At 36.7% G+C, this 24,889-nt stretch overlaps 5 protein-coding genes across 6 annotated transcripts; 4 read left to right on the plus strand and 1 right to left on the minus strand.

The window, feature by feature from the left end:
• The first annotated feature begins 303 nt into the window (after nucleotides 1-303).
• LOC311292608 (mannose-binding protein A-like) lies at nucleotides 304-3,638 on the plus strand. The gene is made up of 4 exons (XM_084412321.1): nucleotides 304-465; nucleotides 1,515-1,719; nucleotides 1,814-1,900; nucleotides 2,098-3,638. Exons 1-4 carry the CDS (start codon nucleotides 463-465, stop codon nucleotides 2,574-2,576), a joined length of 774 nt encoding a protein of 257 aa, XP_084268447.1. The 5' UTR covers nucleotides 304-462; the 3' UTR covers nucleotides 2,577-3,638.
• A 768-nt stretch (nucleotides 3,639-4,406) lies between these two features.
• Nucleotides 4,407-6,764, plus strand: hbl4 (hexose-binding lectin 4). Of its 2 annotated transcripts, none has more exons than XM_084412323.1 (5): nucleotides 4,407-4,749; nucleotides 5,154-5,350; nucleotides 5,511-5,597; nucleotides 5,956-6,039; nucleotides 6,156-6,764. In XM_084412323.1, exons 2-5 carry the CDS (start codon nucleotides 5,164-5,166, stop codon nucleotides 6,533-6,535), a joined length of 738 nt encoding a protein of 245 aa, XP_084268449.1. In that variant the 5' UTR covers nucleotides 4,407-4,749; nucleotides 5,154-5,163; the 3' UTR covers nucleotides 6,536-6,764. The 2 variants fall into 2 exon arrangements, with proteins under 2 accessions (XP_084268449.1, XP_084268450.1); XM_084412324.1 differs by having other exon boundaries at nucleotides 4,469-4,749; nucleotides 5,511-5,588.
• A 102-nt stretch (nucleotides 6,765-6,866) lies between these two features.
• cbln13 (cerebellin 13) lies at nucleotides 6,867-7,995 on the minus strand. Its single transcript, XM_084412325.1, has 4 exons — nucleotides 7,783-7,995; nucleotides 7,592-7,654; nucleotides 7,355-7,486; nucleotides 6,867-7,251 (listed from the first exon to the last, which is right to left on the minus strand). Exons 1-4 carry the CDS (start codon nucleotides 7,964-7,966, stop codon nucleotides 6,974-6,976), a joined length of 657 nt encoding a protein of 218 aa, XP_084268451.1. The 5' UTR covers nucleotides 7,967-7,995; the 3' UTR covers nucleotides 6,867-6,973.
• A 796-nt stretch (nucleotides 7,996-8,791) lies between these two features.
• Nucleotides 8,792-16,468, plus strand: LOC311292609 (uncharacterized protein). The gene is made up of 5 exons (XM_084412322.1): nucleotides 8,792-9,570; nucleotides 10,533-10,628; nucleotides 10,712-10,817; nucleotides 14,013-14,101; nucleotides 14,397-16,468. The coding sequence occupies exons 1-4, from the start codon at nucleotides 9,066-9,068 to the stop codon at nucleotides 14,068-14,070; spliced, it is 765 nt and encodes a 254-aa protein (XP_084268448.1). The 5' UTR covers nucleotides 8,792-9,065; the 3' UTR covers nucleotides 14,071-14,101; nucleotides 14,397-16,468.
• Nucleotides 16,469-16,755: 287 nt separating this feature from the next.
• LOC311292607 (protein lifeguard 1) lies at nucleotides 16,756-23,921 on the plus strand. Its single transcript, XM_084412320.1, has 7 exons — nucleotides 16,756-17,117; nucleotides 18,222-18,433; nucleotides 18,581-18,660; nucleotides 18,758-18,958; nucleotides 20,755-20,883; nucleotides 21,364-21,507; nucleotides 21,621-23,921. The coding sequence occupies exons 2-7, from the start codon at nucleotides 18,223-18,225 to the stop codon at nucleotides 21,771-21,773; spliced, it is 918 nt and encodes a 305-aa protein (XP_084268446.1). The 5' UTR covers nucleotides 16,756-17,117; nucleotide 18,222; the 3' UTR covers nucleotides 21,774-23,921.
• Nucleotides 23,922-24,889: the final 968 nt, after the last annotated feature.

Genomic DNA, 24,889 nt, shown 5'->3' on the forward strand with positions numbered 1-24,889 from the left:
ACAAAATATGTGATATTATGTGTATAAAATCCAGTTTAAATTTGATTGTGAAGCATTTTTTTTCCATATGTAACATGTTACATTATATTTAATATACACAAACAAATAATAAATCCATTCAAATTTGTATCCCAACAACAATGCATATAATTCATAATTGAAATATATACACTTAAATTCAATCATTTAGCATATGATTTTGAAGCAATAGTACAACACAACCAGTTTAGCAGGGTGCCAATTCATGAGAGATTAGGAGGGGCAAATCTCTCTAAAAGCACATTGCACATGCGCAGCATATCTAGAGAGGAAGAGCTGTATTTCAGAATATGAGATTTACAACAACAAGCCCCTCAGATTTAAAGCAAGAAGACCTTCCTCTCTTCAGTCACTTGTGCGATTTTAGTCTTGCGGACTTGTTGGGCAACAGACATTGGTTGTCACCTGGACTCTTCCATTAAAATGGTAAGTACCTGGATGTTATTTTAATATGAGAACCATTGCAGTAAGTTAATAAAAGAAAGAAAACACAGGAACTGTGAACCAAAAAAGTGGCTTGAACTTATCTAGTAAAGAGACATTAAATGGATGGCGATAACACAGTATGCTATTTTATTTGTTAGTGCAATAATAACTTCACATTTATCCAGATGACCCATGAATAAACTTTTAGAAATTAATGATAAATAATTATTTTAAATGATTGTGCGTTGTATAGTTATACAAGTGAATTAAATTAATTGATATCAAGATTTACAAACTGATCAGGGCAATTTTGTCTCAAAATCTCATTTGGGCAAGCTTTAAAATGTTGCTAATGAAAAGACTTTGTATGGGAACTTGTGTCTGTCCACCTGAAGCAAATATTTCCTGTTTACTCCGTACAAATCCTTTCCTCTATATTCTCACGAGACTTGGATTTGGATTTAAAGGATGTGTTTCTGTTTCCATGCTGACTTAGGGGGAAAATTGTGGGATCGAGTCACACATATAAGAAAAGTATGCAGCTTTTCAACATAACTGCATAGAGTCTGCTGTGGTTCATCGATGTTCATTCACAACATTTTGTAACTTTATCCTGCCACACAATTAAATATAGACTAATTTTCCTCCTATCTCATAAAAATGAATAAATTATAGATCTAAGTTAATAGTCTTCAGATTAAGATGCAATTCAGAATGCTCTCTGCTAATTATTAAGGGCTTTATGCAAACACAAATAATGACTTTTTAAAAAAGAAACATGGAATTCAATTCCAAAACCCAAATAAAATCCCAATACACATAACTCAAGATATATAATAATATACGCCTGTAAGTGATACATTTTCTAATGTATTTGATGAGTCATTACAAGGCAAATTGTAAAGAAAAATGCTATTCACTGCTAAATACTTGGAGCTTTTGTTTTGTTTTTGTTTTATTTCTGTAGGTTTAAGGCAAGACACTACAGGCAGAACTAAACAAATGTAATTCACAGTTTTCTCTGAAGGTTTCCCATTGTGTTCCACCAGATGGCGCTGTTGAGGATGTTCCTCAGGGCTTTTCTGCTCCTTCAGTTTGCAATGCAGCTTTTGGATGGAGTTGATCCTCAGAACCTGAACTGCCCTACTTATGGTGGCGTTCCAGGCACTCCTGGACACAACGGCCTGCCTGGGAGAGATGGGAGAGATGCCAAAGATGGAGCAATTGGACCCAAAGGAGAGAAAGGAGAGCCAGGTTTGTGTTTGTCTGTGAGAGAGTAAGTCAGTGGTTCACCTCCTTGTGTAAGGAAAAGAGATGTGGTTATGTTTTTCATACTTTACTGTCTCAGGAGTGAATGTGCAGGGAACGCCAGGTAAAGCAGGACCGTCTGGCCCGACTGGAGCCAAGGGTGAAAGGGGACCCCCAGGTCCACCAGGTATGAAACATTAAACCTTTTTATAAGTAATTTTGATATTTCAAAATTCCTCATGGTGAAATTACGTGTGTAAGTGTGGAAATGTTGATTTTTCTACCTCAGAAAAGTATTTTTTTGGTCCTGTTATTATTTATATTTAACACCCCAGGAGATTTCAACCCTGTACCTAATATCTAAGTGTATTATTCTGTTTTCAGGCTTGCCTGGACGTGAAAACACGGCTGACTCCCTGAAATCTGAGATCCAGCATCTTAATGCCAAGATTTCTATGATTGAGAAAGCTGTGAGTTTTAGTACATTCAGAAAAGTTGGACAGAAATACTACGTCACTGATGGTATTGAGGTCGCTTTTGATAATGGGATGCGGTACTGCAAGGACTTTGGTGGAGTAATAGTTTTGCCAAGTACTGCTTTAGAAAACCAGGCACTATTGAAAGTATTAGTATCCAGTGGTTTAAGTAATAAGAAGCCATATATTAGCACCACAGATAGAGAAACCGAGGGACAGTTTGTGGACACTGAGGGAAAACAGTTGACTTTTACAAACTGGAGTCCTGGTCAGCCTGATGACTATAAGGGAGTACAAGACTGTGGAACTATCACAGACTCTGGCCTTTGGGATGATGTCGGTTGTGGTGGTCACCATCCCATTATATGTGAAATAGAAATAAGATAGAATTTACACTATAAAACGACGAACCTATAGTCGACTCAATACAAACCAATTTGGGTCATTTCAACCCAAAGGCTGGGTAAATACAGAACACATGTTGGTTATTTTACCCAGCATACTGGGTTGATTCATTACTATAGTACTTTTTTCTTTTAATTCAGTCATGAATTAATGTTTAAGGATTTACTTAAATCCTCTAAACTTTTTTTTTTTTTTTAAATACACCTCACAACCATTGGTTTGCATTATAATTCCTTTATTTTCAATCATATTTTACAGCATAGCATATTTTTGAATACATATTGCAGACATTTAAGCTCGTTTAACAAATATTAGAACTAAAAATTCAACATTTAGAAGATAACGGCGCTGGATCTCATTTGAGTAATCTGAACTCTTGGTTATTATTTACTTTTATAATAGCTGTGACTAGCATATATTTGCAATGAATAAATAAGTACTTGTCACTGTACTGTAATTAGTACAGTTAAAGCTCATTGAGTGTAATCAACTTAATTCATGTAGCAACCCACAAGCACAAGCTCTACTCTTCAGCACAATGAAAACCTCAAAAACTTCAATATAACAGAAGCATAACGGAACATTAAACACTAACAGGTCTTTCCTTTTACTCAAAAACGTATAGCACCTAATTTCAACATTAACTCTCCTGATCCAACATACAAAGTATGCTGGGAACTAAAAATCCATAGCCAATTTTAATTTTTACTGCTTCAAAACGTATTCAGGTAGTTCCAACTCAAATAAAATTAAATAAACTTCAGTTTATTTATCAAAGTATTTTGGGCACAATTTAATTATGTTCAGTGACTGTGTTACTTTGTGTGTTACTTTGTGTAACTTTTAATGAAGTAAATTTAACAAGCAGCAAAAATAATTGTTTACAGTGATACAATATTAAGAAATATACAAATCTGTTAACAATGTCTTTAATATGCTCACAGCAGGCCTACATATGAAAGAATTTTATGAAATGTATGAAATAATAAATACAAATAGCCTAATATTGTTTCAAATGAATGAATAAAATATTTCTTATGATTATTTGTCATGTGTCATGTTTTTTTCCATTGCAAATCTGACATGAATTGTGTGTCTAACAAAACTTCAAACTAAAACTAATGAAATGTATTGGCTAGCATGCTGATTTTTGCACATAAAGCTGTTCATATCATTACAGGCACACTAAGTAAGTACTGTCTAGGAAAAAAACAAACTATATATAACATCCTGTCTACACCAGACATGAGCACTTTATTAATTGGTAGTAAAAAAATGCTCTGGTTCTGATGACTAACAGTCATAAGTTTAGCCTTTGCACTTCTGAATGAAATAAGCAAACCCATGACTTCAGTGCTGATTATCCTAAGAAAATTAATCATTAATATTTACACAAGAGTTGGATCTTGTTGTTTTATATAAAACTTAAAGCAGTGTCAAGTATTTGCTGTGTTATTTGGATTCATCAATGTAAACCTCTACTTTATGGTGCACATATTTTTCACAAACCAAGACAACAAGTGAGGCTATTGATCCAGCGATTTCTCAGCAGTTACATAATTATAGCCTAAATGTGGTATTTGAATGTCTAGTGGATAAAAAAACACAGACATTTTAGTAACTTTAAATAAGTAACCAATAGGCCTAATCAATAGCATTCAATCAGTCAGAAGTGAGTCCTAAGATTTACTTTAAGTGTGTACACCGAAAGTGACTATTTATGCAATTGTAACAGATAAATAGGTTAATGAGAAAAGTTTATCTTTGGAACTCAAGCATTTGATGTCCTAATGTTCTTTCAACTGTTCAAACACAGTGCATTTGCATTAGACAAACACTGAGCACCTATCGGGAAGCAAAACCTTGTTTCATCTGTTTATCCGTTTCAAGACTGAGTGACCTTGATCGTTTAGTCATAAATCACAGTGTCGCTTTTCATTACATTTCGCATATAGACTAAATTTACGGGAAAGAAAAACATAAGACTGATAGAACTATACAGATCTGACACCGGTATTTAAATAAACCTAACTTTTTTTATCTCTTTTTGTTTTGTCATCGAACGAACTCTGATCTAACTACGTCACTGAAATTTGGTGAAGGGTCTGCAAGCAGTTGTTCACATTTAGTGCGGATCGCCAGGCCTATTCTGTTGGTAAGATATAGCCTAGGCTCTTTTTTAGTAGCCTAAAAATGTCAGTAATGTGTATTGTTGTCCAGTTTTCGGTGAAAAGGATTTTATGATCACTGTTGGGCAAAATCGCTTTTAACATTCAATAGAGAACTGAAAAAAATATGAGACAAAAAGGACGTGTATTTCTCTAAATTTAGGCCTAGGCTACGTTCTTTTTACTTTAACCAAGTAAACTTGTTTGAAATCACTAAATATAGGCTACCTATATTAGCTATATCAAACCTACCTCGCTGTTATTAAATATCATTATATTGAGAGAGGAATGACATCTTTATAAAAATGGAAATTTGGAAAAGTGGAAATAATTGTATTATTTGACGGATGAACACAGCATTGCAGAAACCGAAATCTTGCCATTTCTACAGTGAACAGCAGATGGCGCTGTTAAAGCATCTCCTCGTTGCTGCGCTGTTCCTGGTGGAGTTTATGCTTCTACTTGCTGCATCTGAAAGTAACTGTCCAGCTTATGGTGGGGTGCCGGGCACACCTGGACACAACGGCAGCCCTGGCAGAGATGGAAGAGACGGGTTTCCTGGACCGAAAGGGGAAAAAGGAGATCCAGGTTCATGCCTTTTTTTCCCCCGGTTGTTGGTTTTATTGTGTTCAAAATTGATAAGTGGTAGAACCATTGTTCTAATGCTGAAAGATAAGGTGATGAAATGAGAGAAATGATCAGATCAGAGAAATTAGATTTAATCATCACACACTCTCTCTCTCTGCAGGAGTTGGTGCACAGGGACCCCCAGGGAAAATAGGACCCTTGGGTGTTGTTGGCTCTAAAGGAGACAAAGGAAATCCAGGTCTGTCAGGTAAAGTTAAAACACAGTAATGTTTGTGTGTGTGTGTGTGTGTGTGTGTGTGTGTGTGTGTGTGTGTGTGTGTGTGTGTGTGTAGTTAATGTAATTTTTTTTTATAAAACAGAAAAACTACATTAATTGAAACAAGTAAGGTGTCAATCTTTTTCTTGTCTGAAAACAGAATACAAAAGTCAGTCAATCAATCAAAAAATGAATGACGCTGAATGAAGATCTAGACTGTGATCAAGTATTTTTCTTCTAACCATATCTTAATTGAGTTTATAGTTACATAAAGTACAAGACAAAATCTGTAAAATATTCTTCTTCCACATACTCTGCTTCTGATTTTCACTCTGGTATTCTTTTACAGGTACTAGTGTTCAAAGTGCATTAGTACTACAACTTCAATCAGATGTCAAAGACCTAACTGGCAGACTCACTGCAGTAGAGAAAGGTAGAATACTCCTACATAAATAATGTTTACACCACATCTTTTGTTTATTCATGTAACAATATTTTTAAAAGATAATAGTACAATTCCTTTTTAGAAGGTGTTTTTTTTTTTTTTAGTCCTAGGATTTCAAATGTTCAGGAGAGTGGGACAGAAATATTATGTGTCCGATGGGCTAAAGGGAACTTTTGAAAAGGCACAGAAGTTCTGCTCTGACGCTGGCGCTAAAATTGTCCTGCCAAGAAGTGAAGATGAGAACAAAGTTCTAACATCATTGCAAGATGCCCTCAAGTCTACTTGCGTATATGTTGGTGCAACAGACAGAGAGAAAGAAGGGCATTTTGTAGATATGAATGGCCAACCTTTAAGTTTCACCAAATGGAAAACAAATGAGCCGAACGATCATAATGGGGCAGAGGACTGTACAGTTACTGACAAAACTGGTGTATGGAATGATATTAACTGTAATTCCGAGTGGCATGTGGTGTGCGAACTGTAAAACAGATTATGAATTGTTATTGCTCTGATGTTTGAATGATAAAGGAAAAAAGAAAATCATAAACATTCAGGTGATTATTTGCAGTCACATCTGGATTTGTATGATAAACGTATTTATACCATAATCAAGACTAGTAAAATAATGACACATTGACTGGCTTTTTGTGTGGTTGTTAAAAATACATACATTAATACATTAAAAAGGGCTGAAGAAAACTTGTCAACAAAAAGAATAAAGATACAATTTCTAAAATGTTTTCAAGTTTGATGTCATTAGAGAAGCTAATGATTATTTTTTTTTATGTTAAAAATTCAAGAGGAGTTCAGGATCATACAATGTTCTCTTCCTTTAATGTAAATATCACACTAATATGATTATTATGACACTAGTAAAAAAAAGAAAAAAAAAGGTCACATTCAATTCTGAATTAAGTGACACTCACAAAGGGAACAGCAGAAAACCGCTGAAACTGGTATAGCTGTTTTCATCATCATAAACCCAGCTGTTCTCCCACAGCTGTGTGTTCACTTTATCACCCTTTTCCAGTGAGAGAACAACAGCATTGCTGCCATTAGCATTGGTCTCAGGCTTCAGAAAAAACACAGAGCACTGGATTTGATCATTTTTATGGAGACTGACTGCCACTTGGTTAAAAGGGTGACCATGAGCATAAAATCTGAAGAAATAGATTCCTTTCACTGGTGCTGTGAAAGTACCTGTGAAACACATACACATATGAATTCAGAAATGGAAAAGAAATGCCTTTAAGTTGAATCCGCTATACTTTACAGCTAACAGAAATGTGAACAGGACAGGTACCAGTGTTGGAGTCATACGCATTTCCAGTGTTAATGAACATTTTTTGGTAGACCAGGGGTTTCCGAATATCAAAGGGTCCAGTTTGTTGGCCTCCAGATGACAAAAGTCCAGCTGAAAAGGCAACCCTTTTGGCTGTGAAAAGATAAGTGGACTTGGTTAGTTTTTTTGTTTTGTTTTGTCATATTCATTTACACTTGGTTTTAAATATAACATCATATAATAATTATTTCCATTTACCTTTATTCTCTGCCTGGATAGATTCAAGTGTATCACTTGAGGCTTTTGTGAAAATCCTTAAAGCTGTTCAGAATGAACATTTCATAATTTGGTTATAATGCCACATTGGTTTTTATAATGTGTTGAGCTGGAAATGATTCAGCAAATCAATTTGTCTTGAAAATAATAGATTTAGATAAAAAGCTTCATACCTTCATTCTCTCTCTTTAGTTCTTTCAGTGTTTCCTCTGTGGCTCGCAGCCTTTCCTCAATGTCCTTTAGCTGTGCTGATGTAGTTAAATCGTGTGCCAGTGAGACACCAACACAAAGCAATAAAAGCACATTTTGAGCTGCCAACATCTTCATAGCTTTGTATGGCCGATTTCTATGTTGCATGTTGAATTTTGCACAGTTTTGGGTTCATACCGAACCACATGATGCTGTAAAAGTAAACATGAACCTTGTATTGTTTGGACTTGCAACGCTGACTCAGAAAAGCTTTAGTTTAATGTGTATTTAAGTGAGAACGTCAAATGTCACAAATAATAACTTTTGCAGCAATACCTCAACTCTGCACACTATTCAGTTTTCTTTTGGGTATATTCTTTATAGGAAAATGCCTCAATGTATAATCCTGTGCAATGTGATGTGAGAGATTCCCAGCTTGAAATCAGTGGTTTGTTCAGAGACAAGAGATTTTTATTTTATTTCAATAGTTATTAATTAGTTTAGTATTGTATTAGTAATGTTTATAGTAGCCTATCGTTTATAAAACTATAATATAGCCTAAGTGATATGAATCTGAGCAGTACAAATATATTAAATGTAGGATATAAGTGTTCACTGCTGTCTCCCAAGATGGTATGAACATTAATTTAAAAAGTTAAATGTTAAGTCGTTTCTCACTTCACGTCAAATGTGACGTCCATGCTCTCTTTTTTTTTCAATGCCAAGGTAGCACAAAAAAACAAAAACAAAATGTGCATAGGCCTACTTATAGCTAAAATCATCAATAATAAAAATAAATGAATAAATAATATCTCAGGCTATGAAAAAGCAGCACAAATTTGTGACGTCGCGTAAAATAACTTGTTGCGGTTGACATCTAGCATAATATTTAATTCTCAATGTCTCACGAAATAATTCACACAGCCTACTTTTCAAACATTCATGCGCCTGCTCCTCTATTGGATAAAAAGTTAATTTAGAGCGTGAGGTCACACTGTCGGTTGAACGAAGAAGGAAAGAGGCCAACTTCCGGTATGGTGCGTTGCTGCCGTTGAACAGGGACCCCAGGACATAACTGCCAGGAAAATGCGGTAGGCAGTTGTCATAACTGAAAGCGAAATGAAACACTGCACATCTTAGTGTTATCATTACGACTTTAAAATAAATGTGGCAATTGGTTATATGGCCTAAGGGCTTTGAGACGAAAGCAATCGGGTTAGCTGATCAGTCATCGATCGATCGGTATTAGGGAGAGCGCGAGCTGAACATGGGGACGAGATCGAGCCGTTTACATGAGGAAGCTGCTTCGACACCTTTCGATAAAGATGGCATCAAGAGAGAATCCTGCCGACGAATCCGAAGCACCAGGCCCACTAGCCTCATGGTGGAGTTCTCCGGGAGTTTTGATCATGACTCCGAGACGAACCGCAGCCGGTCGGAGGAGGGTAGCGACTCGGATACCGGGCAGCAGGCGAGCAGCGAAGGCAGTCCCGCCGACCGCCACACATCCCCGTCGCTGAGCAGCCAGGCCTCGCCGACGGACGAGAACGGAGCCGACGAGAAACGCGAGGAAGACGACAGTCCTGGAGGCCCTGTGGGCGGAGAGGAAATAGGCCGTGCACCGCAGCGCACTTTCTCGGAGCGTTTGCCCAGCGGTCGCCATTCTTCCACCGGCGGCGTCACGGCGAGGTCCGCCCGGCTGAGAGGGACCCACGCACGGCCAGTCTCCGAGGCGTGGATCGGCCTCTACAGGCTCAACAACCGCCACGGTGGTAAGTTAAAGAGCAGATCGTTCGTTCCTTCGACAGTCATTTCAAACGTTATACCCATTTAAACCTGCACTGTTTACAGTGAGTGATATACAGTAAACACGGTTTGACCGGAGCTCAACATGTTAATATATTATGTATTAAACAAAATAAGCCTATATGTACTATAATGTACGTGTTACTCAAAAAGGATAGTTAACCCCAAAAAAATAAAAATAAATTGTCATTACTCATCTTACTCATGTTGTTTAAGATCTATTTTACTTAAAATATTGTAGGCAGAATGACAGCCCCAGTCACCGTTCATTTTCATTGAAAGAAAGTGACTGACTGCAGTTGCCAGTCTCTAATGTTCATCTAATTTTGTTTTTAACTAGTTAGCTAAATGAAAGTTTGGTGACACTTTGCATTTAAGGTTCCATTTGTTAGCATTACTCAACGGGAACTACCAATGAGTAATACTTATAAATCATTAATAAGTTAATGCTTTAATTTAAAGGACCTTATTGTAAAGTGTTACTGAAAGTTTATGTACATGATAAAATAGACAACAATCCCAGGTTGACTGGTATTTAAATTATTTTAATCTGTTTTAAAGCATAAAAAAAATATGGAAGGTGATTAAAATAGATTAATGTTTCTGCACGAGACAAATGAGCTTGTGGTGGAATTAGGCTTTGGGGACATTATAGACATTTCAGACATTCCTGACAGGATGATCCGTGATGGATTGAAACGAAAAGGCCAAAGGTAAATCCAGTTTACTAATGATGTCTGTGTAATTCCTTTTTTTTTTTTTTTACACTATATTGGTCAGATGGCCATTGTCCAGCCAGAGGGTTCAGAAAAGTGGGCCACATGGGTGGCAAACTCACCCGTCTATTACTCTGACAGGCCTGCTTGTCATGAAACGCTTTCTGTATCCATTTTGCATTGCTTAGTTTTAGTTTTTCTCTCCTTACCAGCTATTCGCTGCCCCTTCTGCACCAAGCCGTTCCCTGGAGGGCGGATCGAAGAACACCTTTTAAGTTGTCTAACTTCTCCACCTCTCCCTTATAACAGTAAGCATGCAATTAGTTTTTATCACCGGTTTTCTTTCATCTGCTAATATCTTAGTAATTGTTGTATCTTATTTGTCCAACAGCGGATGTGCTAGCTAAGGACAGTGGAGAGTGCTCTATCTGTCTCGAAGACCTTCTACAGGGAGAAACCATTGCTCGGCTGGCTTGCCTGTGCGTCTACCATAAGAGGTAATTGTAAATTACAATAAATAGGGATGTCAATTTACATACATTTCCATAATTGATCGTTGTTTAAATGAACAATCGATTAATTGTTAACCAACCTTAAGTCCGAAGCGGGTGGCGCTACTAAGTTATCACGTTACTTAACTGCTTGCTTAACCAACACAAAATAGGTGTCAATTTAAAGGGCACCTATTATGCCCCTTTTCACAAGATGTAAAATAGGTCTCTGATGTCCCCAGAGTGTGTATGTTAAGTTTTAGCTCAAAATACCCAACCGATCATTTTTTACAGCATGTTTCAATTGGCATTTTTTAGGGCTCAGAAAAACGCACCGTTTTAGTGTATCCCTTTAAATGCAAATTAACTGCTGCTGCACGGTCCAGGGGGCGGAGCCTCACGAGCTCACGCTCAGAGCCAGGACAATCTCATCTGATAATATCAAAACCGAAACTCTCAGTAGTGGTGTTCATTTCGACTCGGAGTCGGACAATAATGCCCACATAGCCAGAGAATATATGCTGTATGGAGATAGAACAGGAATAGTTTAGTTTAATTACGGTTGTCATCTGCTTTTATCCACTATTAATACAAGCCTGCTATAGCAGACCCCGTCCGAATGATGACCAAAATATACTGATGAGTTCAATTAAGTTTATTGTACCTCACACAAAAGATGAAGCCTTAGTTTTACTCCAGAAAATCACTGTAAGAGCCGAATAAACACAGTATATAAGTGCGCATTAAAGTCTTATCCATAAACTCGCTCTCTCCCTTTCATTATCATGGAACATACACAGCGAAATACACAAAACACTCGTTAGAACTAACAGTAAACAAATATATACACACCTTTTCAGTGAGTGCTTAATCAACTGGTAAACTGTATATCCACGACTGGATGAGCTGTCATAAAGTGCGCGCTCTCACTTTCATTTCTGCCGTGGTCAGTAACGTTAGACCTGTCGCTCCGGAGACTGTAAGCTGAATCAGGAACAGTACAGATCCATCCTCGAGTAACAACCAGAGTAAATGAAGACTGCGAAGTTCATTCTTACATCCAACAACAAAACACCTCAATCGCTTAGGAGACATTCTTGTCTGCAGTTGCTCCAGCGTGGAAACAATGGCGGACTGTGTCCAGCTCACTCAGGGCGGGTCTATGCTCAAACTGCAGTGTCAATCAACAGTCGTGGGAGGGGCCTGTGCAAAGTGACGTCACATTGCCCCGAATCTGAGAACAGCGCTTATGATTTATGGGCATTTTCAAAAAAGCACTTGGTGGATTTTTATCATTATAGGGTGGTTGTGTACACACACTGCCAACACACATTTATGTTCAAACACCATGTAAAAGTGAATTTTGCATAATAGGTGCCCTTTAAAGCCTAGAAGCTGAATATAGGGAATATGACCATCACTTAAAACGCTTTTAAATTTGCTGGCATATTAGAAGTGCTCTATTTTCATACTGTGAAAAAGTAGCTGGTTTACATGAAAATGTGATCTGTCAAATCATTGTACATAACAGATAAACTTGTCATAAAAATGTTCAATGGCCTCAACTAGCAGAATACAAGCATATTTGTCTTAGTTTGAGACCAAAATATACTAAGTATTTGTATAAAAAGCGCCGCTGACACACATGTAAATGTTATACACATGATGAGATGTGTTTTTGTTTGTAACTTGGCGAAACAATAGTAAACCATAGTGGTGGTGGTGGTCTCGAATGAGCCCAAAAACAACATCACGGAGTGACACGGCGTGCTGCTTGGCTAAAGCTATAGGATTTCCGGGATATTATCGCATCGCAATCATGACGTAGTGTCTTCCAGCGTCATTTTAAAGTTCAACTAACTGGATCTTGGGTTTTGTGGGTAGGGATGATGTGTATAGATCAATCGGACACCGTTTTACAGCTTGAGCGTGCTTGGATTGGTTTGATTGCTCAGATTGACAGGTCTTGATTTACCATGCACCATAGAATAGGAGCGCACAGCTGAAACAGTGCTAGAAGATCACTCATCCACCAGGATATTATTACTTGTTTATTCTTGGTACTTTTATTGTTGCGTTTACACAAGTAGTTCTTATGTTCGGTAAAATCACTTGTTTTGATTTATTTTGTTTGGACCCTTGGTTAATTATGTTTCGAAATAACCTAATCCATTGCATGAAGACATTAGATGTTTTCGATAGAGCCCGACTGATTTTTTTGGCTGATATGAGCCTGTCGCAGATATGGTGCCTATATGAAGTTGTTTTTTTTGTTTTTTTTTTACAGAACATATAACGCGGATAAAATACTTGTAAATTGTGTAACTACGTAGTTTGTCCTGCAGACTTATTTGAAATAGTATTTAAGTATAAGTACTGTACATATGTAATTAAACATGTTTTCACTTTTACTTTTACTTTATTAAAAAGATCTGAGTACTACCTCCACTGGTAGAAACTAGAGGAATTAAGACTAATAGTAGAAGATAAGGTTTTGCCAGTGACACTTTTGATATATTTATTGATATATTTATTGATACAAGTCGTTTTTTATATAACGTGAGTTACGTGACTAAATAAAAAAAGTAATTAGTGAAGATTATGAAACTATATTTAGAATATAATACAGAAATGAACATGCAATGCAAACTAGTTTGGTTACAGCTCAAATGTATCATTCTCATTCTATCATTCACCCTGCCTCCATTACATATCTTTGTCACACAAGTGTTTGATCACCACATTTGAGTGATTATTGCAACAAAAAAAAGTATATATTCTGTTTATGTATACTGTATTTTATATAAAGTACCAGTCAAAAGTTTGTACACACAAATGGGAAAGTGTGTCCAAACTTTTGACTGGTACTGTACTATAATATACACATGAATAATATCGGCATCGGCCCCCAAAAATCCATATCGGTCGGGCTCTAGTTTTTTTTTTCACTTTTAAGTTCCGCAGTGCAGGCCGATCGGTGTATGACATCAAAGTACCGTGAGAGTGAAAAGAGAGCAGACGGCATAACGATGCACTCCAGTGATGACCTTGCTTAATCGAACATCAATCATTTTTATTTATTAAATCATTATCAACAATTAATCGATTGTTAATTAATTCTTTTAAAAGAATTAAAAATCATAATTTTGCTGTACAAATGAATGCTTTCAAATATGTAATGGTGGATATTTCTCTAAATAGCTGCATTGACACTTGGAGCAAAGTGAAGCCATGCTGCCCTGAGCATCCTTTTGATTGATTCATGTTCACGTGCAATGACAATGACTCAGGTGAGCTTTTTTTTTGTTCAAGTAGATTTCTTTTTTAAAAAATGTATTAGTAAAATCCTTTCAAAATGTCATGATTTACTCTCCTTCATGTTGTTCAAGACATGTATGACTTTCCTCTGCATATATAAAGATATTTTCAGTAATCAGCATTAGACCTCAATGTTTGATTGTATGGACCACAATTGTGCAAAATATCTATTTTGTGTTCCAGAAAAAAATGTGTGAGTGAACTTAAACTTGATTTCATTTTTGTTTTTATCTTTCTTCTAACTTTTTATTTTTTGCTTCCTTTTAGGAGACTATACCCCCCTAGCAGGTGCATATATTTTCTGATGAGATGATTGAGAGAAAGACACAAAGAAACAAAAAACAAATAACAAGCATCAACACTTGTGGTCAGCTTAATCAGTCTGGCCTTGAGTGAGCCTGGCTTTAACTATCTGATGTGACTCTTGAGACTTGGCTTTTCTCTGCTCTACGGCACCTGTGCGAACGCCGGGTTTGCTCTGCTTGCCTTTTTATATTTAGCTCTTTAACTTTAAAACTCAAGAGTGAAACTGGTAAACTGAAAAGAACTTTGAAAAAGAATCGTATGTAAATATGGAGAGAAAAGTTACACATGGACCGCCTCTCGGCGTGGACGTGGGGTGGCGTTTGGGTTCTTTTACCATGGAAACTGGCGATCTGTCATTTATGCTGGGCTTAGCATTTGGTTTTGTGCAGCCTGCTGGGGTTGCTTTGGCTTGAATGAACTACTTGAGTCTGTTGGGCAGATCCCGAATGAACGCAAATGAGTTGTACATGCGTAAATATTGCACAGGATTACCTAAGAGGCATGACGTTTTATATTTCGAATGATACAAAATGTTTTTGGTATTAATCTATTTTGTTTACCCGTTTCCCTTTTTGTTACTATAGGAAAATTTCAGAGGCAGAGTGAAATTTCCAATAGATCAATTTGATTGAAACTACCATGAATAGTGACTTTTTTCCATCATTGAGGCGAAACTCTCTCGTTCCCACATTAAGCTCTTTAAAACCTCTTGATCTGATTGATTTAACTCAATTGAACTGTACATTTGTTAACAGATCAGAGCAATACTTCCACTAGATAGATTAATGGACGTGTTATTGGTTGCGGTGAAGTGTGCGTGTGTGTTTAAGTGTGTACTCAAATGCAGAAGATTTTGACTGATGACCTGACTGCGTGTACTACTCTTGGAGGGAAAGTTGTGCGCAGGAGCTTTTCTGCGTCTCGGACGTGGCCTGCCAAAGAAATCCAGTCACTTTACGCTCTTTACACCAGGCCTTCTCTGCATTGAATGAGGCCATCTGTGGTGTTGGAGATGTATGTCAGGCGCAGTAATGCCATATGGCGCATGCTTTGCCTGAAGACGGTGATTGAGAACAGATGAGGGGTAATTATTACGATGTCATCGACCTCCTTGGAATGAACAATGGAAAGGTAATTTCTTTGAACAGCCCTTCACAGAGATGCTTGTTAAATATTTTGAGGATTTTTCTTTTTCATGTTTTGAGGTTTATGGGGGTTATTTGATTGTGGATGGGTGTTATGTTCATTATTCTATTGTGTCTTGTAGCGGTCAGTTGGTCTGTTACCTTTTTGCCTTAGCTCAAGGATTCATATTTTGAGTGGTAAGACCTTTGAATGGTGTTTTCCTTGCCTCATAAGAGAGGTGACATCTTCTACCTTTGAAAGTATTGCAATTTGTTTCCCTTACATGACAGTCTAACGGTTCTTTCCAATTGAAAACACAAGAAATGCCAAGTGTGTCGGTGTGGGTCAAAGGCAAGAGTCATTTTTACAGTTAAACTTATGTTTTGTGTTGGTGTAGTGCATTGTGGAGTGGAGGAAGGTATTGTCAGAATATTCTGACAATCTTTTAAGCTCTTATGTGGTGCCATACCTCAATATCCATATTTACTAAACTAACCTGGGGCGTAGCTAACTCCAAAGGTGGTTTGATTCTTTTTCTTGAAATATTATATATATAAAAATATATACACCGTATAAATGCTATAGAAAGTTCTGTAATTATTCAGTGCTAAGGGTCTTTACCCACTTGATCCTGTGTTTTGACAGTTGTCGGTCAAATATGAATGAGTTGGGAATGTTCTTTTGGTCAATATGATTTGCAAATATTCTCATCCCCAAACACGGACAATCTGCCTTCATTCTGCTAAAGAACAATTGAGTATTTATTTATTAAAGTGTAAATACGTATCGCATTTCAAAATGGCTTTGTCTTTTGTTTGTCCATGATGCTGTTTCTATGCCTAAATCTTTTGTATGTCTGAAAATTTGTTTTTATATGTATTTTTTACAATAAATATGCTTAAGTGTGATTGTTGTTCTTTGGATCATCTTTTCTTATGTTTCCATGCTTCCTTTTTTTTTTTTCTTTTTTTTTTGATTGTAGACTCTAAATGGATTTTTTTATGCAGTTGCACATTCATTGCATCTTAGTTTTTATAGTAAACATTTTGAATTCTGTTAAAAAGGAAGATCTTGTGCTTGAGTTATGAAGTGTCAAAATCTTGAATAACCCACGTTTCAACAGCTCTTGTTGCACTTGCATTTTTGTGGTTGAATTTGTGAAACTAGTTAACCCTGTTCTGACACCCCCCACCACCACACACACAGACAAACAAACATCTACTTTACTTTTAATATACTTGTGTGTTAAAAAAAAAAATACAACTGCTAAAAGATTGCACATAAGAATTATTGTCATTTAACGGTGTACTCATAAAAATGAACAGAATGTGCTGAGAAAGGAAGCCAATGCAATGGTTTGAACTTTTATACATTAGCAACGTTTGGCCGATTGTGCGCAATCAACTTCTTCACAGCAGATTTTCCACACAGGGTTTTTTGTAAATGATGTAAGCAGAGGATGTGGAACCCACTTCAGCCCGTGTGAAAAAGGTGAAGCATTAAACCTCTGAGAGCTCGGAGTGCTTAGACCTCAAACAAGGCAACACCAAGGAGAAGGTAAGCTTTTTCCCCGTTTTTTCTAATATAATAATATAAAATATTTGAATTAGTTCATGTCCATGCAGAAATTGATTGTTCTAAAGAGAAAAAATAAATTTCTTATATGTAAAGTAAACCTGATCTAATTATAATCAGTAGACTCTTTAAAATAAAGTGATAACAACTAATACAAATGAGAACAAAAGCCAGCTTTTAACACTGAATATGCACTCAATGGCTCAAATGTCTCTAATCAACTTGTAGACAACAAATTGAGGATTTGGCCCATTTGTATCCACTCAGCATTTCCAATTCAAATGAACTGCAATACTACTGATTTAGGTGAAATCAGCATGCTAGAGTGATACAATGCAGTCTAAAGCATTCTCTGTGCAATCACGTAATGAAAAGGTTTTCGGAAAAAAACCCGGAATGAAGTGATTTTTTTTTTTAAAAAAATTCTTTCCTTAACTAAAAGAATTTAAAGAATATTAAAGAATAATTATATTAGTTTTTAGTGGAAATGCTAATATAGGCTATCATTTTGAAATTGTATAAGATTTATTACCGTATTTGTGCTGTGTGATTTTATTTTTCAACAGCTAAAAAAAAAAAAAAAAGTATAGTCTTTCTCAATATAAATATATTAATGATACATTTACTTTTTTTATAAAAGTATACTATTATTTATACTTTTTGGCAGACACAGGTTCTCAACTCTTGCCCTTCAATTTTCTAGTGTGCTAACAAATTTGGTGTAAAATTGTTGTAGTTAGTTGTGAAGGAAGTTATAAAAAAATTACTATTTCCTCTGTGTCCCCGATCTAAAAATAAAAGTGCCAAATTTCACATCTTATTCTATCTGTATACTTCTACACTGAAAAATAACCTGAGTCAATGTATTTCTAAATCTGCTGTTGGAATATCAAATAGAACTATAACGAACCACATAACAACAAACAGACACTGCAGACGCCACTATTTCCTGTACACTGATGCTTTTTCTTATCCCTCTATGGTTGCACGTAGACACTTCAAATTCACTTCAACCCCAATGTTAAAAACTCATTTCCTGTTTTGACAATCTGACAATACAATCCCATCTGACCACATCTTGTTTAGGATGACGGACGTAGAGAGCCAAAAAATTCAGAGTGACCCTAGCTGTGCAACGACAGCACCAATGTATCCTCCCCCTCCATACATGCCCCCTCCTTATCCCCCGGGCCCTGTCATGTACCCCCAACCTGGTCCTGCACAAATTGGCTTTATCCCACCTGATCTGCCACCGGAAGAGGCAGGCGTCAGCAAACCAGAAGACCCAAAACCAGCAGGTACTCCACTGTTTGCAATATTTAACATTTACTTTATTAAGACAAAATCAAACAATCTGAGCAACGTTTGAGATATTTTAGAGGACGATAGCCATCTAATGGCATGGAAGGTATCACAAGAATAATGTTTTTTCTTCTTTAATACAGATGTATTTCCAGCTGAGGAAAGTCAGCTGGTCTTGTCATCATTTGATAATGACACCATTCGGAAAGCGTTTATTAGAAAGGTGAGAATCTTGTCGTTTGCCAGCTACAATAAATGTAATGATTGCTCTGAACAGTGGTCCTCATTGTCATTTCCAATCTCTCTTTCCACCCACACAGGTGTTCAGTGTGGTAACGATTCAGTTACTAGTCACGTTCACTGTAGTCTGTGTGTTCACCTTCTCAAAAACAGTCAAGACTGCAGTTCAGGCAAACCTCTGGGTGTACCTCAGTTCATACATTATCTTTGCAGTGGTGGCCATATGTCTTTCCGTGTGCTCCACATTCAGTCGCACGCATCCCTGGAACCTGTTGGGACTGGTGAGTGTCTGTGTGTCGGTTGCACTTTATTTTACAGTACGTGTACTTACAGTGTACTTACCTAAGAAAGTACTGGGTAATATAAGGTAACTACATGGGTTAAGGTTAGGTTCAGGGTTAGAACCTAGTTATTACCCAGTGATTGCAATTACTCTAAGTACATATTGGGGAACAGGACTGTAAAATAAAGTGCTACCAATATGTCTTTATGCTTTGCATTACATGTAGAACATTACTGCAACCCAGAAAAGTAACCTACAGTTAAAAGATGAAGAACGGCATCAGAATAGAGTGCAACAGTCAGGTTCTGGAAGTAAAAATGGAAGTAAAAATTGATTTGGAACGGTAACTTGTAGACAGATCTACTGTGAGCAGTGACGTAGAGACAGTTTTATTTTGCAATAAATCTCAAATATATTGTTTCTATATAGCCTAATCAACATCTTCAAATCAATAGTTTAATATTTCTACAGTATTTTTAATTAAATTATGCCATTCTCAATGCTTCATGGGATTGTACTGTCTACCTTTGTTTTTTTGCCCGAGACTTTTTTGCTTCAAATCAAAGTTTGTAATGTTGTGATTCACCTTGTTCCTGGTTGGTTTGGTTCATGGCTTAAAACTATTAAATTATGTTTATTTTAAATTCCCTTTCCAGAACCAAGGAAGCTAAAAAAAAGTGAACAGGCACTGTTGCACTCCACGCTTCTTGATTCTTCTCCATATTCTGTGTGAAGGATTAGTTTGAAAACTGGCTGTGGATTTGAACTCTCTTTGAAAGGCAGCATTTCAGTTAACTATTAACTAAGTTGGTTCCTCCTCTTGGTTCCTCTTGGATCTTCCCCAGAATTAAGTAGGCTACTTAATAACATTCTATAATATAGGTTTGCCCAGGACAAAACCACCTTCCCTCAAGTCAACCATTAGTTATTTTCACTCTGACAAAATGGTACAGCCTGTGCAACTTCCTCTGTATCAAGTTCAGTAGGCTACATTTAGGCTATAAAAAGTTTATGTGAGCAATGAGCAGTTATGTAGTAATGCCAGTCATTCTCAAAATAAACGGTGAAGAGGGTTATTTTTGTTATAATGGCAGAGTGTACATTATCTTGCTTATTACACCTGCTTGCCAAATGAACATACATGGATATCATGTATATTTCCGCCAGATTCACAACAGTTGTATTTGCTCTCACTTTCGTTCTAATTGATCCGGTTAATACATCACGATTATTGTAAATGAGAGAGCGCGTAGTATGCTTAAACACTCGTATATCATGTCCAATTGGCCATGTAAGGACTTTCTTAAAAGTTATTCCTTCTCGCGCGATTTCTCGCCCACGCGCTTGCCCTTGAGCGCATGCGCAACAAAATATTCAAACAAAAAAATCAAGTGCGCCATTCTCAAAAAATCACACACACACACACACACACACACACACACACACACACACACACACACACACACACAACGTTTTTAAATGACCCATTTAAATCCCCATGTTTAAAATCGTGTTTCGCACCTCTAATTTATGCAAAGACCTATACAGGCTACATTTTTGCCATGACATCATTTTTAATTGGTAGCCTACTTAGTTTTTCGTGTGGTTTCAGTTGGTTGTGCAATGTGCAATGTGTAATAAACAATAAATTAATAAAGAAAATAAATTAAAGAATAAATGAGACCCATTGGCCTCCCTTCAATATAGTCATTATACACATGGTTCTTGAACAGAAATCAGAGTGCAGTCAATACTTTAATAATTTCACCTTATTCATCCTTGTATTGCCTGCAGTCAGTGGTCACTCTGAGTCTGTCCTACATGGTGGGAACTGTAGCCTCATTTCACAACACAGAAGCTGTGGTGATCGCTTTAGGATCAACTCTGGTCATCTCATTCGCCATCATCATCTTTTCTGCCCAGGTATGTTCAGTTTCTCTATAAATCAGGGGTTTTCAAACTGGGGTCCTCAAGGGGGTCCGTTGAAAAGTTTAATGAAAAACATGTCAAGAATGTAAATGCATAAATGATTACATATATATATACATATATATATACATATATATACATATATATATATATATATATATATATTTATATATATTTATTTATTTATTTATTTATTTATTTAAATGATTTGAGTAAATGAATATGTACTAATGTAACAATAGAAACTAAATCAAAAAAGTATCTTTTCACTAAATAAATTGTCTTTATGAAAATATAGTTGCCTTTTAAATTTTAGAATTATTATTTTTTGGGTATTATATTTTGAGTTTATAGAAAACCCTGTAAAAAACGAGTCTAATTCAGAAAAGCTTGACCTGAGCTTATATAGTTGCTCTGCCAGTTCTTTTCTTCATTTGCTGCTGATGTCATTCTGATTTGCTGTGATTCTTTCAGACTCGTTTGGACTTCACCATTTGTAACGGCATTCTGCTTATACTGGCCGTCAACTTCCTCATGTTTGGATTCTTCTGCATCTTTTTCTACTCCCGTGTTCTGCAAGTTCTCTACGGATGTCTGGGAGCCCTTCTTTACGCTGCGGTAAAGCATAATCAATATTCCGTAATACTAATAACAAATCTAAAACTACATGTAAGTGCTTAAGAATGACATAATTTCCTTCTTACTGTTGTTTCTCTTTCCCTCTCCTGTAGTTCCTGGCAGTGGACTGTCAGTTGGTGATGGGGAGGCAAAAATACAGCCTTAATCCTGAAGAGTATGTCTTCGCTGCCTTAATTATCTACCTGGATATCATTATGATATTCCTCTACATACTTATAATTTTGGGCGGGGGCTCCAAAAATTAAACCCACACATGCACAGCTTGTGGCACTCTAAGTCTGCAAATGCCTGGATGATATTCAACCTTTCGACCTCAAATATTCTCACGTCACATGTCCGCTTTGCCCCCTTTACTGTTCGTTGATCTTGCTGCTTGTATCTGGTTGTTTCTATTTGTTCTTTTTTAGCAGATAATCGTGTTGTTTCCATTTGTTGATCACAATAACATTTTTTAAGTCTGCTAAATAACTTGAATCTTAAAGACTTCTACTATGGTGACAAATACCCTAATGATGTGAATCATGAAATGTATATACATTTATACGCCCCTGTAATACTGCTTACTTATGTATACTTTTAATGAAATCAATAAAGTGTGTTTTGTCAAAAAAAAAAAAGTTTAACATGCAGGTTTAAAGGACAATATACCCAATTTTTTTAGCCTACACGTTGCATATAAATCGAATACATGTTCATTTGATTATCAATAATAATATACTAGGCCTATTCCTCTTACATTAACAGACAGTCGAAATAAATGAACAATTTCACAAATTTTTTCTAATCAGTCTAATGAATTTAAAAGCTACATTTACACTGTCTGCGTATGAAATCACATACTCTCGAGTAGGTATTTTGAATAAGTAATTACTTCACAACCGCTAAAAAAATATGTACTACATTCACCATGCTGTCATTATCATGTGACCTACCAGCGTCAGTTACGTTGCAGCACTGCCATTCCCAGATCCTCTTCTGTGGCCTCATGGGATAGTAAAGTGTCCATTGTATGCACGCTTAAGAATCTCGACGGAAGTAGTAGGTCATCCGGGTACTTTTGCCCACTCTTTTATGAGTACTCTGAATTCAGACATACTTCTTTGGTCACATACTGTTTTTTGCCGACTATATAGTAGTGAAGTATGCGATTTCTGATGCAGCCACTGATGATCCAAAACGTTATGACCAGTCACAGGTGAAGAGAAGGTCTCCTGACAAGGTCATACATTAAGGTCTGGGTAAATTAGATGGTAAGCAAACAATCATTTCTCATAATGTTGAAATCAGGAGAAATGGGCAGGAATAAAGATCTGAGCGACTTTGACAAGGGCCAAATTGTTATGGCAAGGTATCTCTGATACGGCAATGCGATTGGGTTGCTCCCGGTCAGCAGTGGTCCGAGGAGGGACAAACCCCAAACTGGCGACAGTTAGTTGGACAAGCCGGTGGAGGGAGTGTGATGCTCTGCGTCCGGCCATTCATGTGGACGTAAATTTGACATCTACCACCTACCTAATCATTGTTGCAGACCCAGGTACACCCCTTCATGACAATGGTGTTCCCTGGTGGAAGTGGCCTCTTTCAGCAGGATAATGCACTCTGCCTCACTGCACACATTGTTCAGGTATGGTTTGAGGAACATCTTGAAGAGTTCAATGTGTTGCCCTGCCCTCCAGAATCCCCAGATCTCAATCCAGTTGAGCATCTGTGGGATGTGCTGGACCAACTAGTTCAATCCACGGCAACTCCACCTCGCAAACTGCAGGATTCGAAGCATCTGCTGCTAATGTCTGGGTGCCAGATACCACGGGACACCTTCAGCGTTCTTGTAGAGTCCATGCACTGTTTTGGCAGCACGTAGAGGACCAACAGCATTTTAGGATGGTCATAATGTTTTGGCTCATCTGTGTATGTATTAAGTCCTTGACATACACGAACTGTATCTTTGTTTTACATTCAAAACCATTCATGAGTTGAATGTAAAGAATTAGACTCTCTGCCTTGCCATAGTGTGAAGAAGATAACATGAAACTAAGAAGTGGTTTTGCATTAAGAAGTGCAACGTGTCTTTGCTGTTGCGGGCCCTAAACTCTAGAACAGGTTACCAGTTCACAATAAATTTGCTCCTACATTACAGATTTTTAAATCTTTGCTTAAAACTCATCATTTTCCCATTGCTTTTAATGTTCCTTGATTGATTATTTTTGTATTTGACTTCTGTTAGTATTTTGATTTTCTTTTGCAATTTAGTTTGAAAATTGTCTCTGATTTGATTTGTGAAATTAGTTTTCTACTGCTTTTGCTTGTATTTCTTTTATCCGATGTTGTAAAGCACATTGGGCAGCTGCTGCTGTTTTAATGGTGCTATATAAATAAACCAAACTTGAAACTTGGTTGGGCAGGTTAGACATGCTATTCATTGTAGTAGAGGGTGTAGCCACCTTTTCCTCATGTCATTCAAAATCTTTCTGCTTTTATTTCTTCCACGGAACACAAAAGAAAGATTCTAAAGAATCTTCACACGATCTGCCATACAGTGACAGTTTGCAGTTCCATGTGTGTCAAGTTCCAAACAAGACAACAGAGAAGGGAAGATAGGGAGATTTTCAGCAAAATAACTTAAATTTTAGTCTGTTCCTCACAAAAAGCCGTCATATGACTTGAAATTTAGCGCACAAATCAGATGGACTAATACTTCCATGGTGATTTTATGGTGTTTTTGTCCTTTTTGGAGCTTGAAAGAGGAGTTGTATAAAAAAAAATTGCTTCTAAACAAGTCTACTACACCTGGAGAAAGTTATAAGTTAGCATTATCATTCATTTCAATGTCCAGCTCAGTCAGATATGAAACTACCGGTATCTAAAGCCTGTGTAAAACAAAGGTGAGGCTTTAAACATTAATACATTAAAAATATTTAGATGTGTTCACTTGTTCATCTAATAATTAATCAGTGAACGCTATAAACACTGTGATAACCCTCATCTGCAATATTAATGGACCGCATTAATGGTTTCCGCAGTTATCAACATCGCAAATCTAGTTGTTTTTTATATATATATTTTTTTTTTTTTGCACGCTATATACTTTGTTTTATATTAACTTGCCAGTTAAAATGAACACTGCCGCAAGAGTGTTTCTAATACAGTGGCGAATGGAGTAATGGCAAATTTCACAAAATTCTCTTTTCTGGCTGCTGTAATCAATCTCACGATATTTTTCTCTCTTTTGGAATGTCGTGAAAACATTATCATCTATTTTTTCTTTTGCTATTGTAGCAAATGGGAACTTCTGCTTCTGAGAACCCTGGAAATGTGATAAGGGTCCATTAGACCAAGAGCCAGTTTTTCCACATTAAACATT

The sequence above is a fragment of the Rutilus rutilus genome (genome assembly GCF_951802725.1).
Source record: "Rutilus rutilus genome assembly, chromosome: 6".
NCBI lineage: Eukaryota > Metazoa > Chordata > Actinopteri > Cypriniformes > Leuciscidae > Rutilus > Rutilus rutilus.

Coding starts and splice junctions, on each gene's coding strand:
- LOC311292608 (XM_084412321.1), top strand. Junction 1,720..1,813: donor AGGAGAGAAAGGAGAGCCAG/GTTTGTGTTTGT, acceptor TTACTGTCTCAG/GAGTGAATGTGCAGGGAACG. Junction 1,901..2,097: donor GGGACCCCCAGGTCCACCAG/GTATGAAACATT, acceptor TTCTGTTTTCAG/GCTTGCCTGGACGTGAAAAC.
- hbl4 (XM_084412323.1), top strand. CDS start 5,164: ATGGCGCTGTTAAAGCATCTCCTCGTTGCTGCGCTGTTCCTGGTGGAG. Junction 5,598..5,955: donor AGGAAATCCAGGTCTGTCAG/GTAAAGTTAAAA, acceptor ATTCTTTTACAG/GTACTAGTGTTCAAAGTGCA. Junction 6,040..6,155: donor ACTCACTGCAGTAGAGAAAG/GTAGAATACTCC, acceptor TTTTTTTTTTAG/TCCTAGGATTTCAAATGTTC.
- cbln13 (XM_084412325.1), bottom strand. CDS start 7,966: ATGCAACATAGAAATCGGCCATACAAAGCTATGAAGATGTTGGCAGCT. Junction 7,487..7,591: donor TATCCAGGCAGAGAATAAAG/GTAAATGGAAAT, acceptor ATCTTTTCACAG/CCAAAAGGGTTGCCTTTTCA. Junction 7,252..7,354: donor TGCGTATGACTCCAACACTG/GTACCTGTCCTG, acceptor TGTGTTTCACAG/GTACTTTCACAGCACCAGTG.
- LOC311292609 (XM_084412322.1), top strand. CDS start 9,066: ATGGGGACGAGATCGAGCCGTTTACATGAGGAAGCTGCTTCGACACCT. Junction 10,629..10,711: donor TCCACCTCTCCCTTATAACA/GTAAGCATGCAA, acceptor TTTGTCCAACAG/CGGATGTGCTAGCTAAGGAC. Junction 10,818..14,012: donor CTGTGCGTCTACCATAAGAG/GTAATTGTAAAT, acceptor TTCTCTAAATAG/CTGCATTGACACTTGGAGCA.
- LOC311292607 (XM_084412320.1), top strand. CDS start 18,223: ATGACGGACGTAGAGAGCCAAAAAATTCAGAGTGACCCTAGCTGTGCA. Junction 18,434..18,580: donor AGAAGACCCAAAACCAGCAG/GTACTCCACTGT, acceptor TCTTTAATACAG/ATGTATTTCCAGCTGAGGAA. Junction 18,959..20,754: donor CCTGGAACCTGTTGGGACTG/GTGAGTGTCTGT, acceptor TATTGCCTGCAG/TCAGTGGTCACTCTGAGTCT.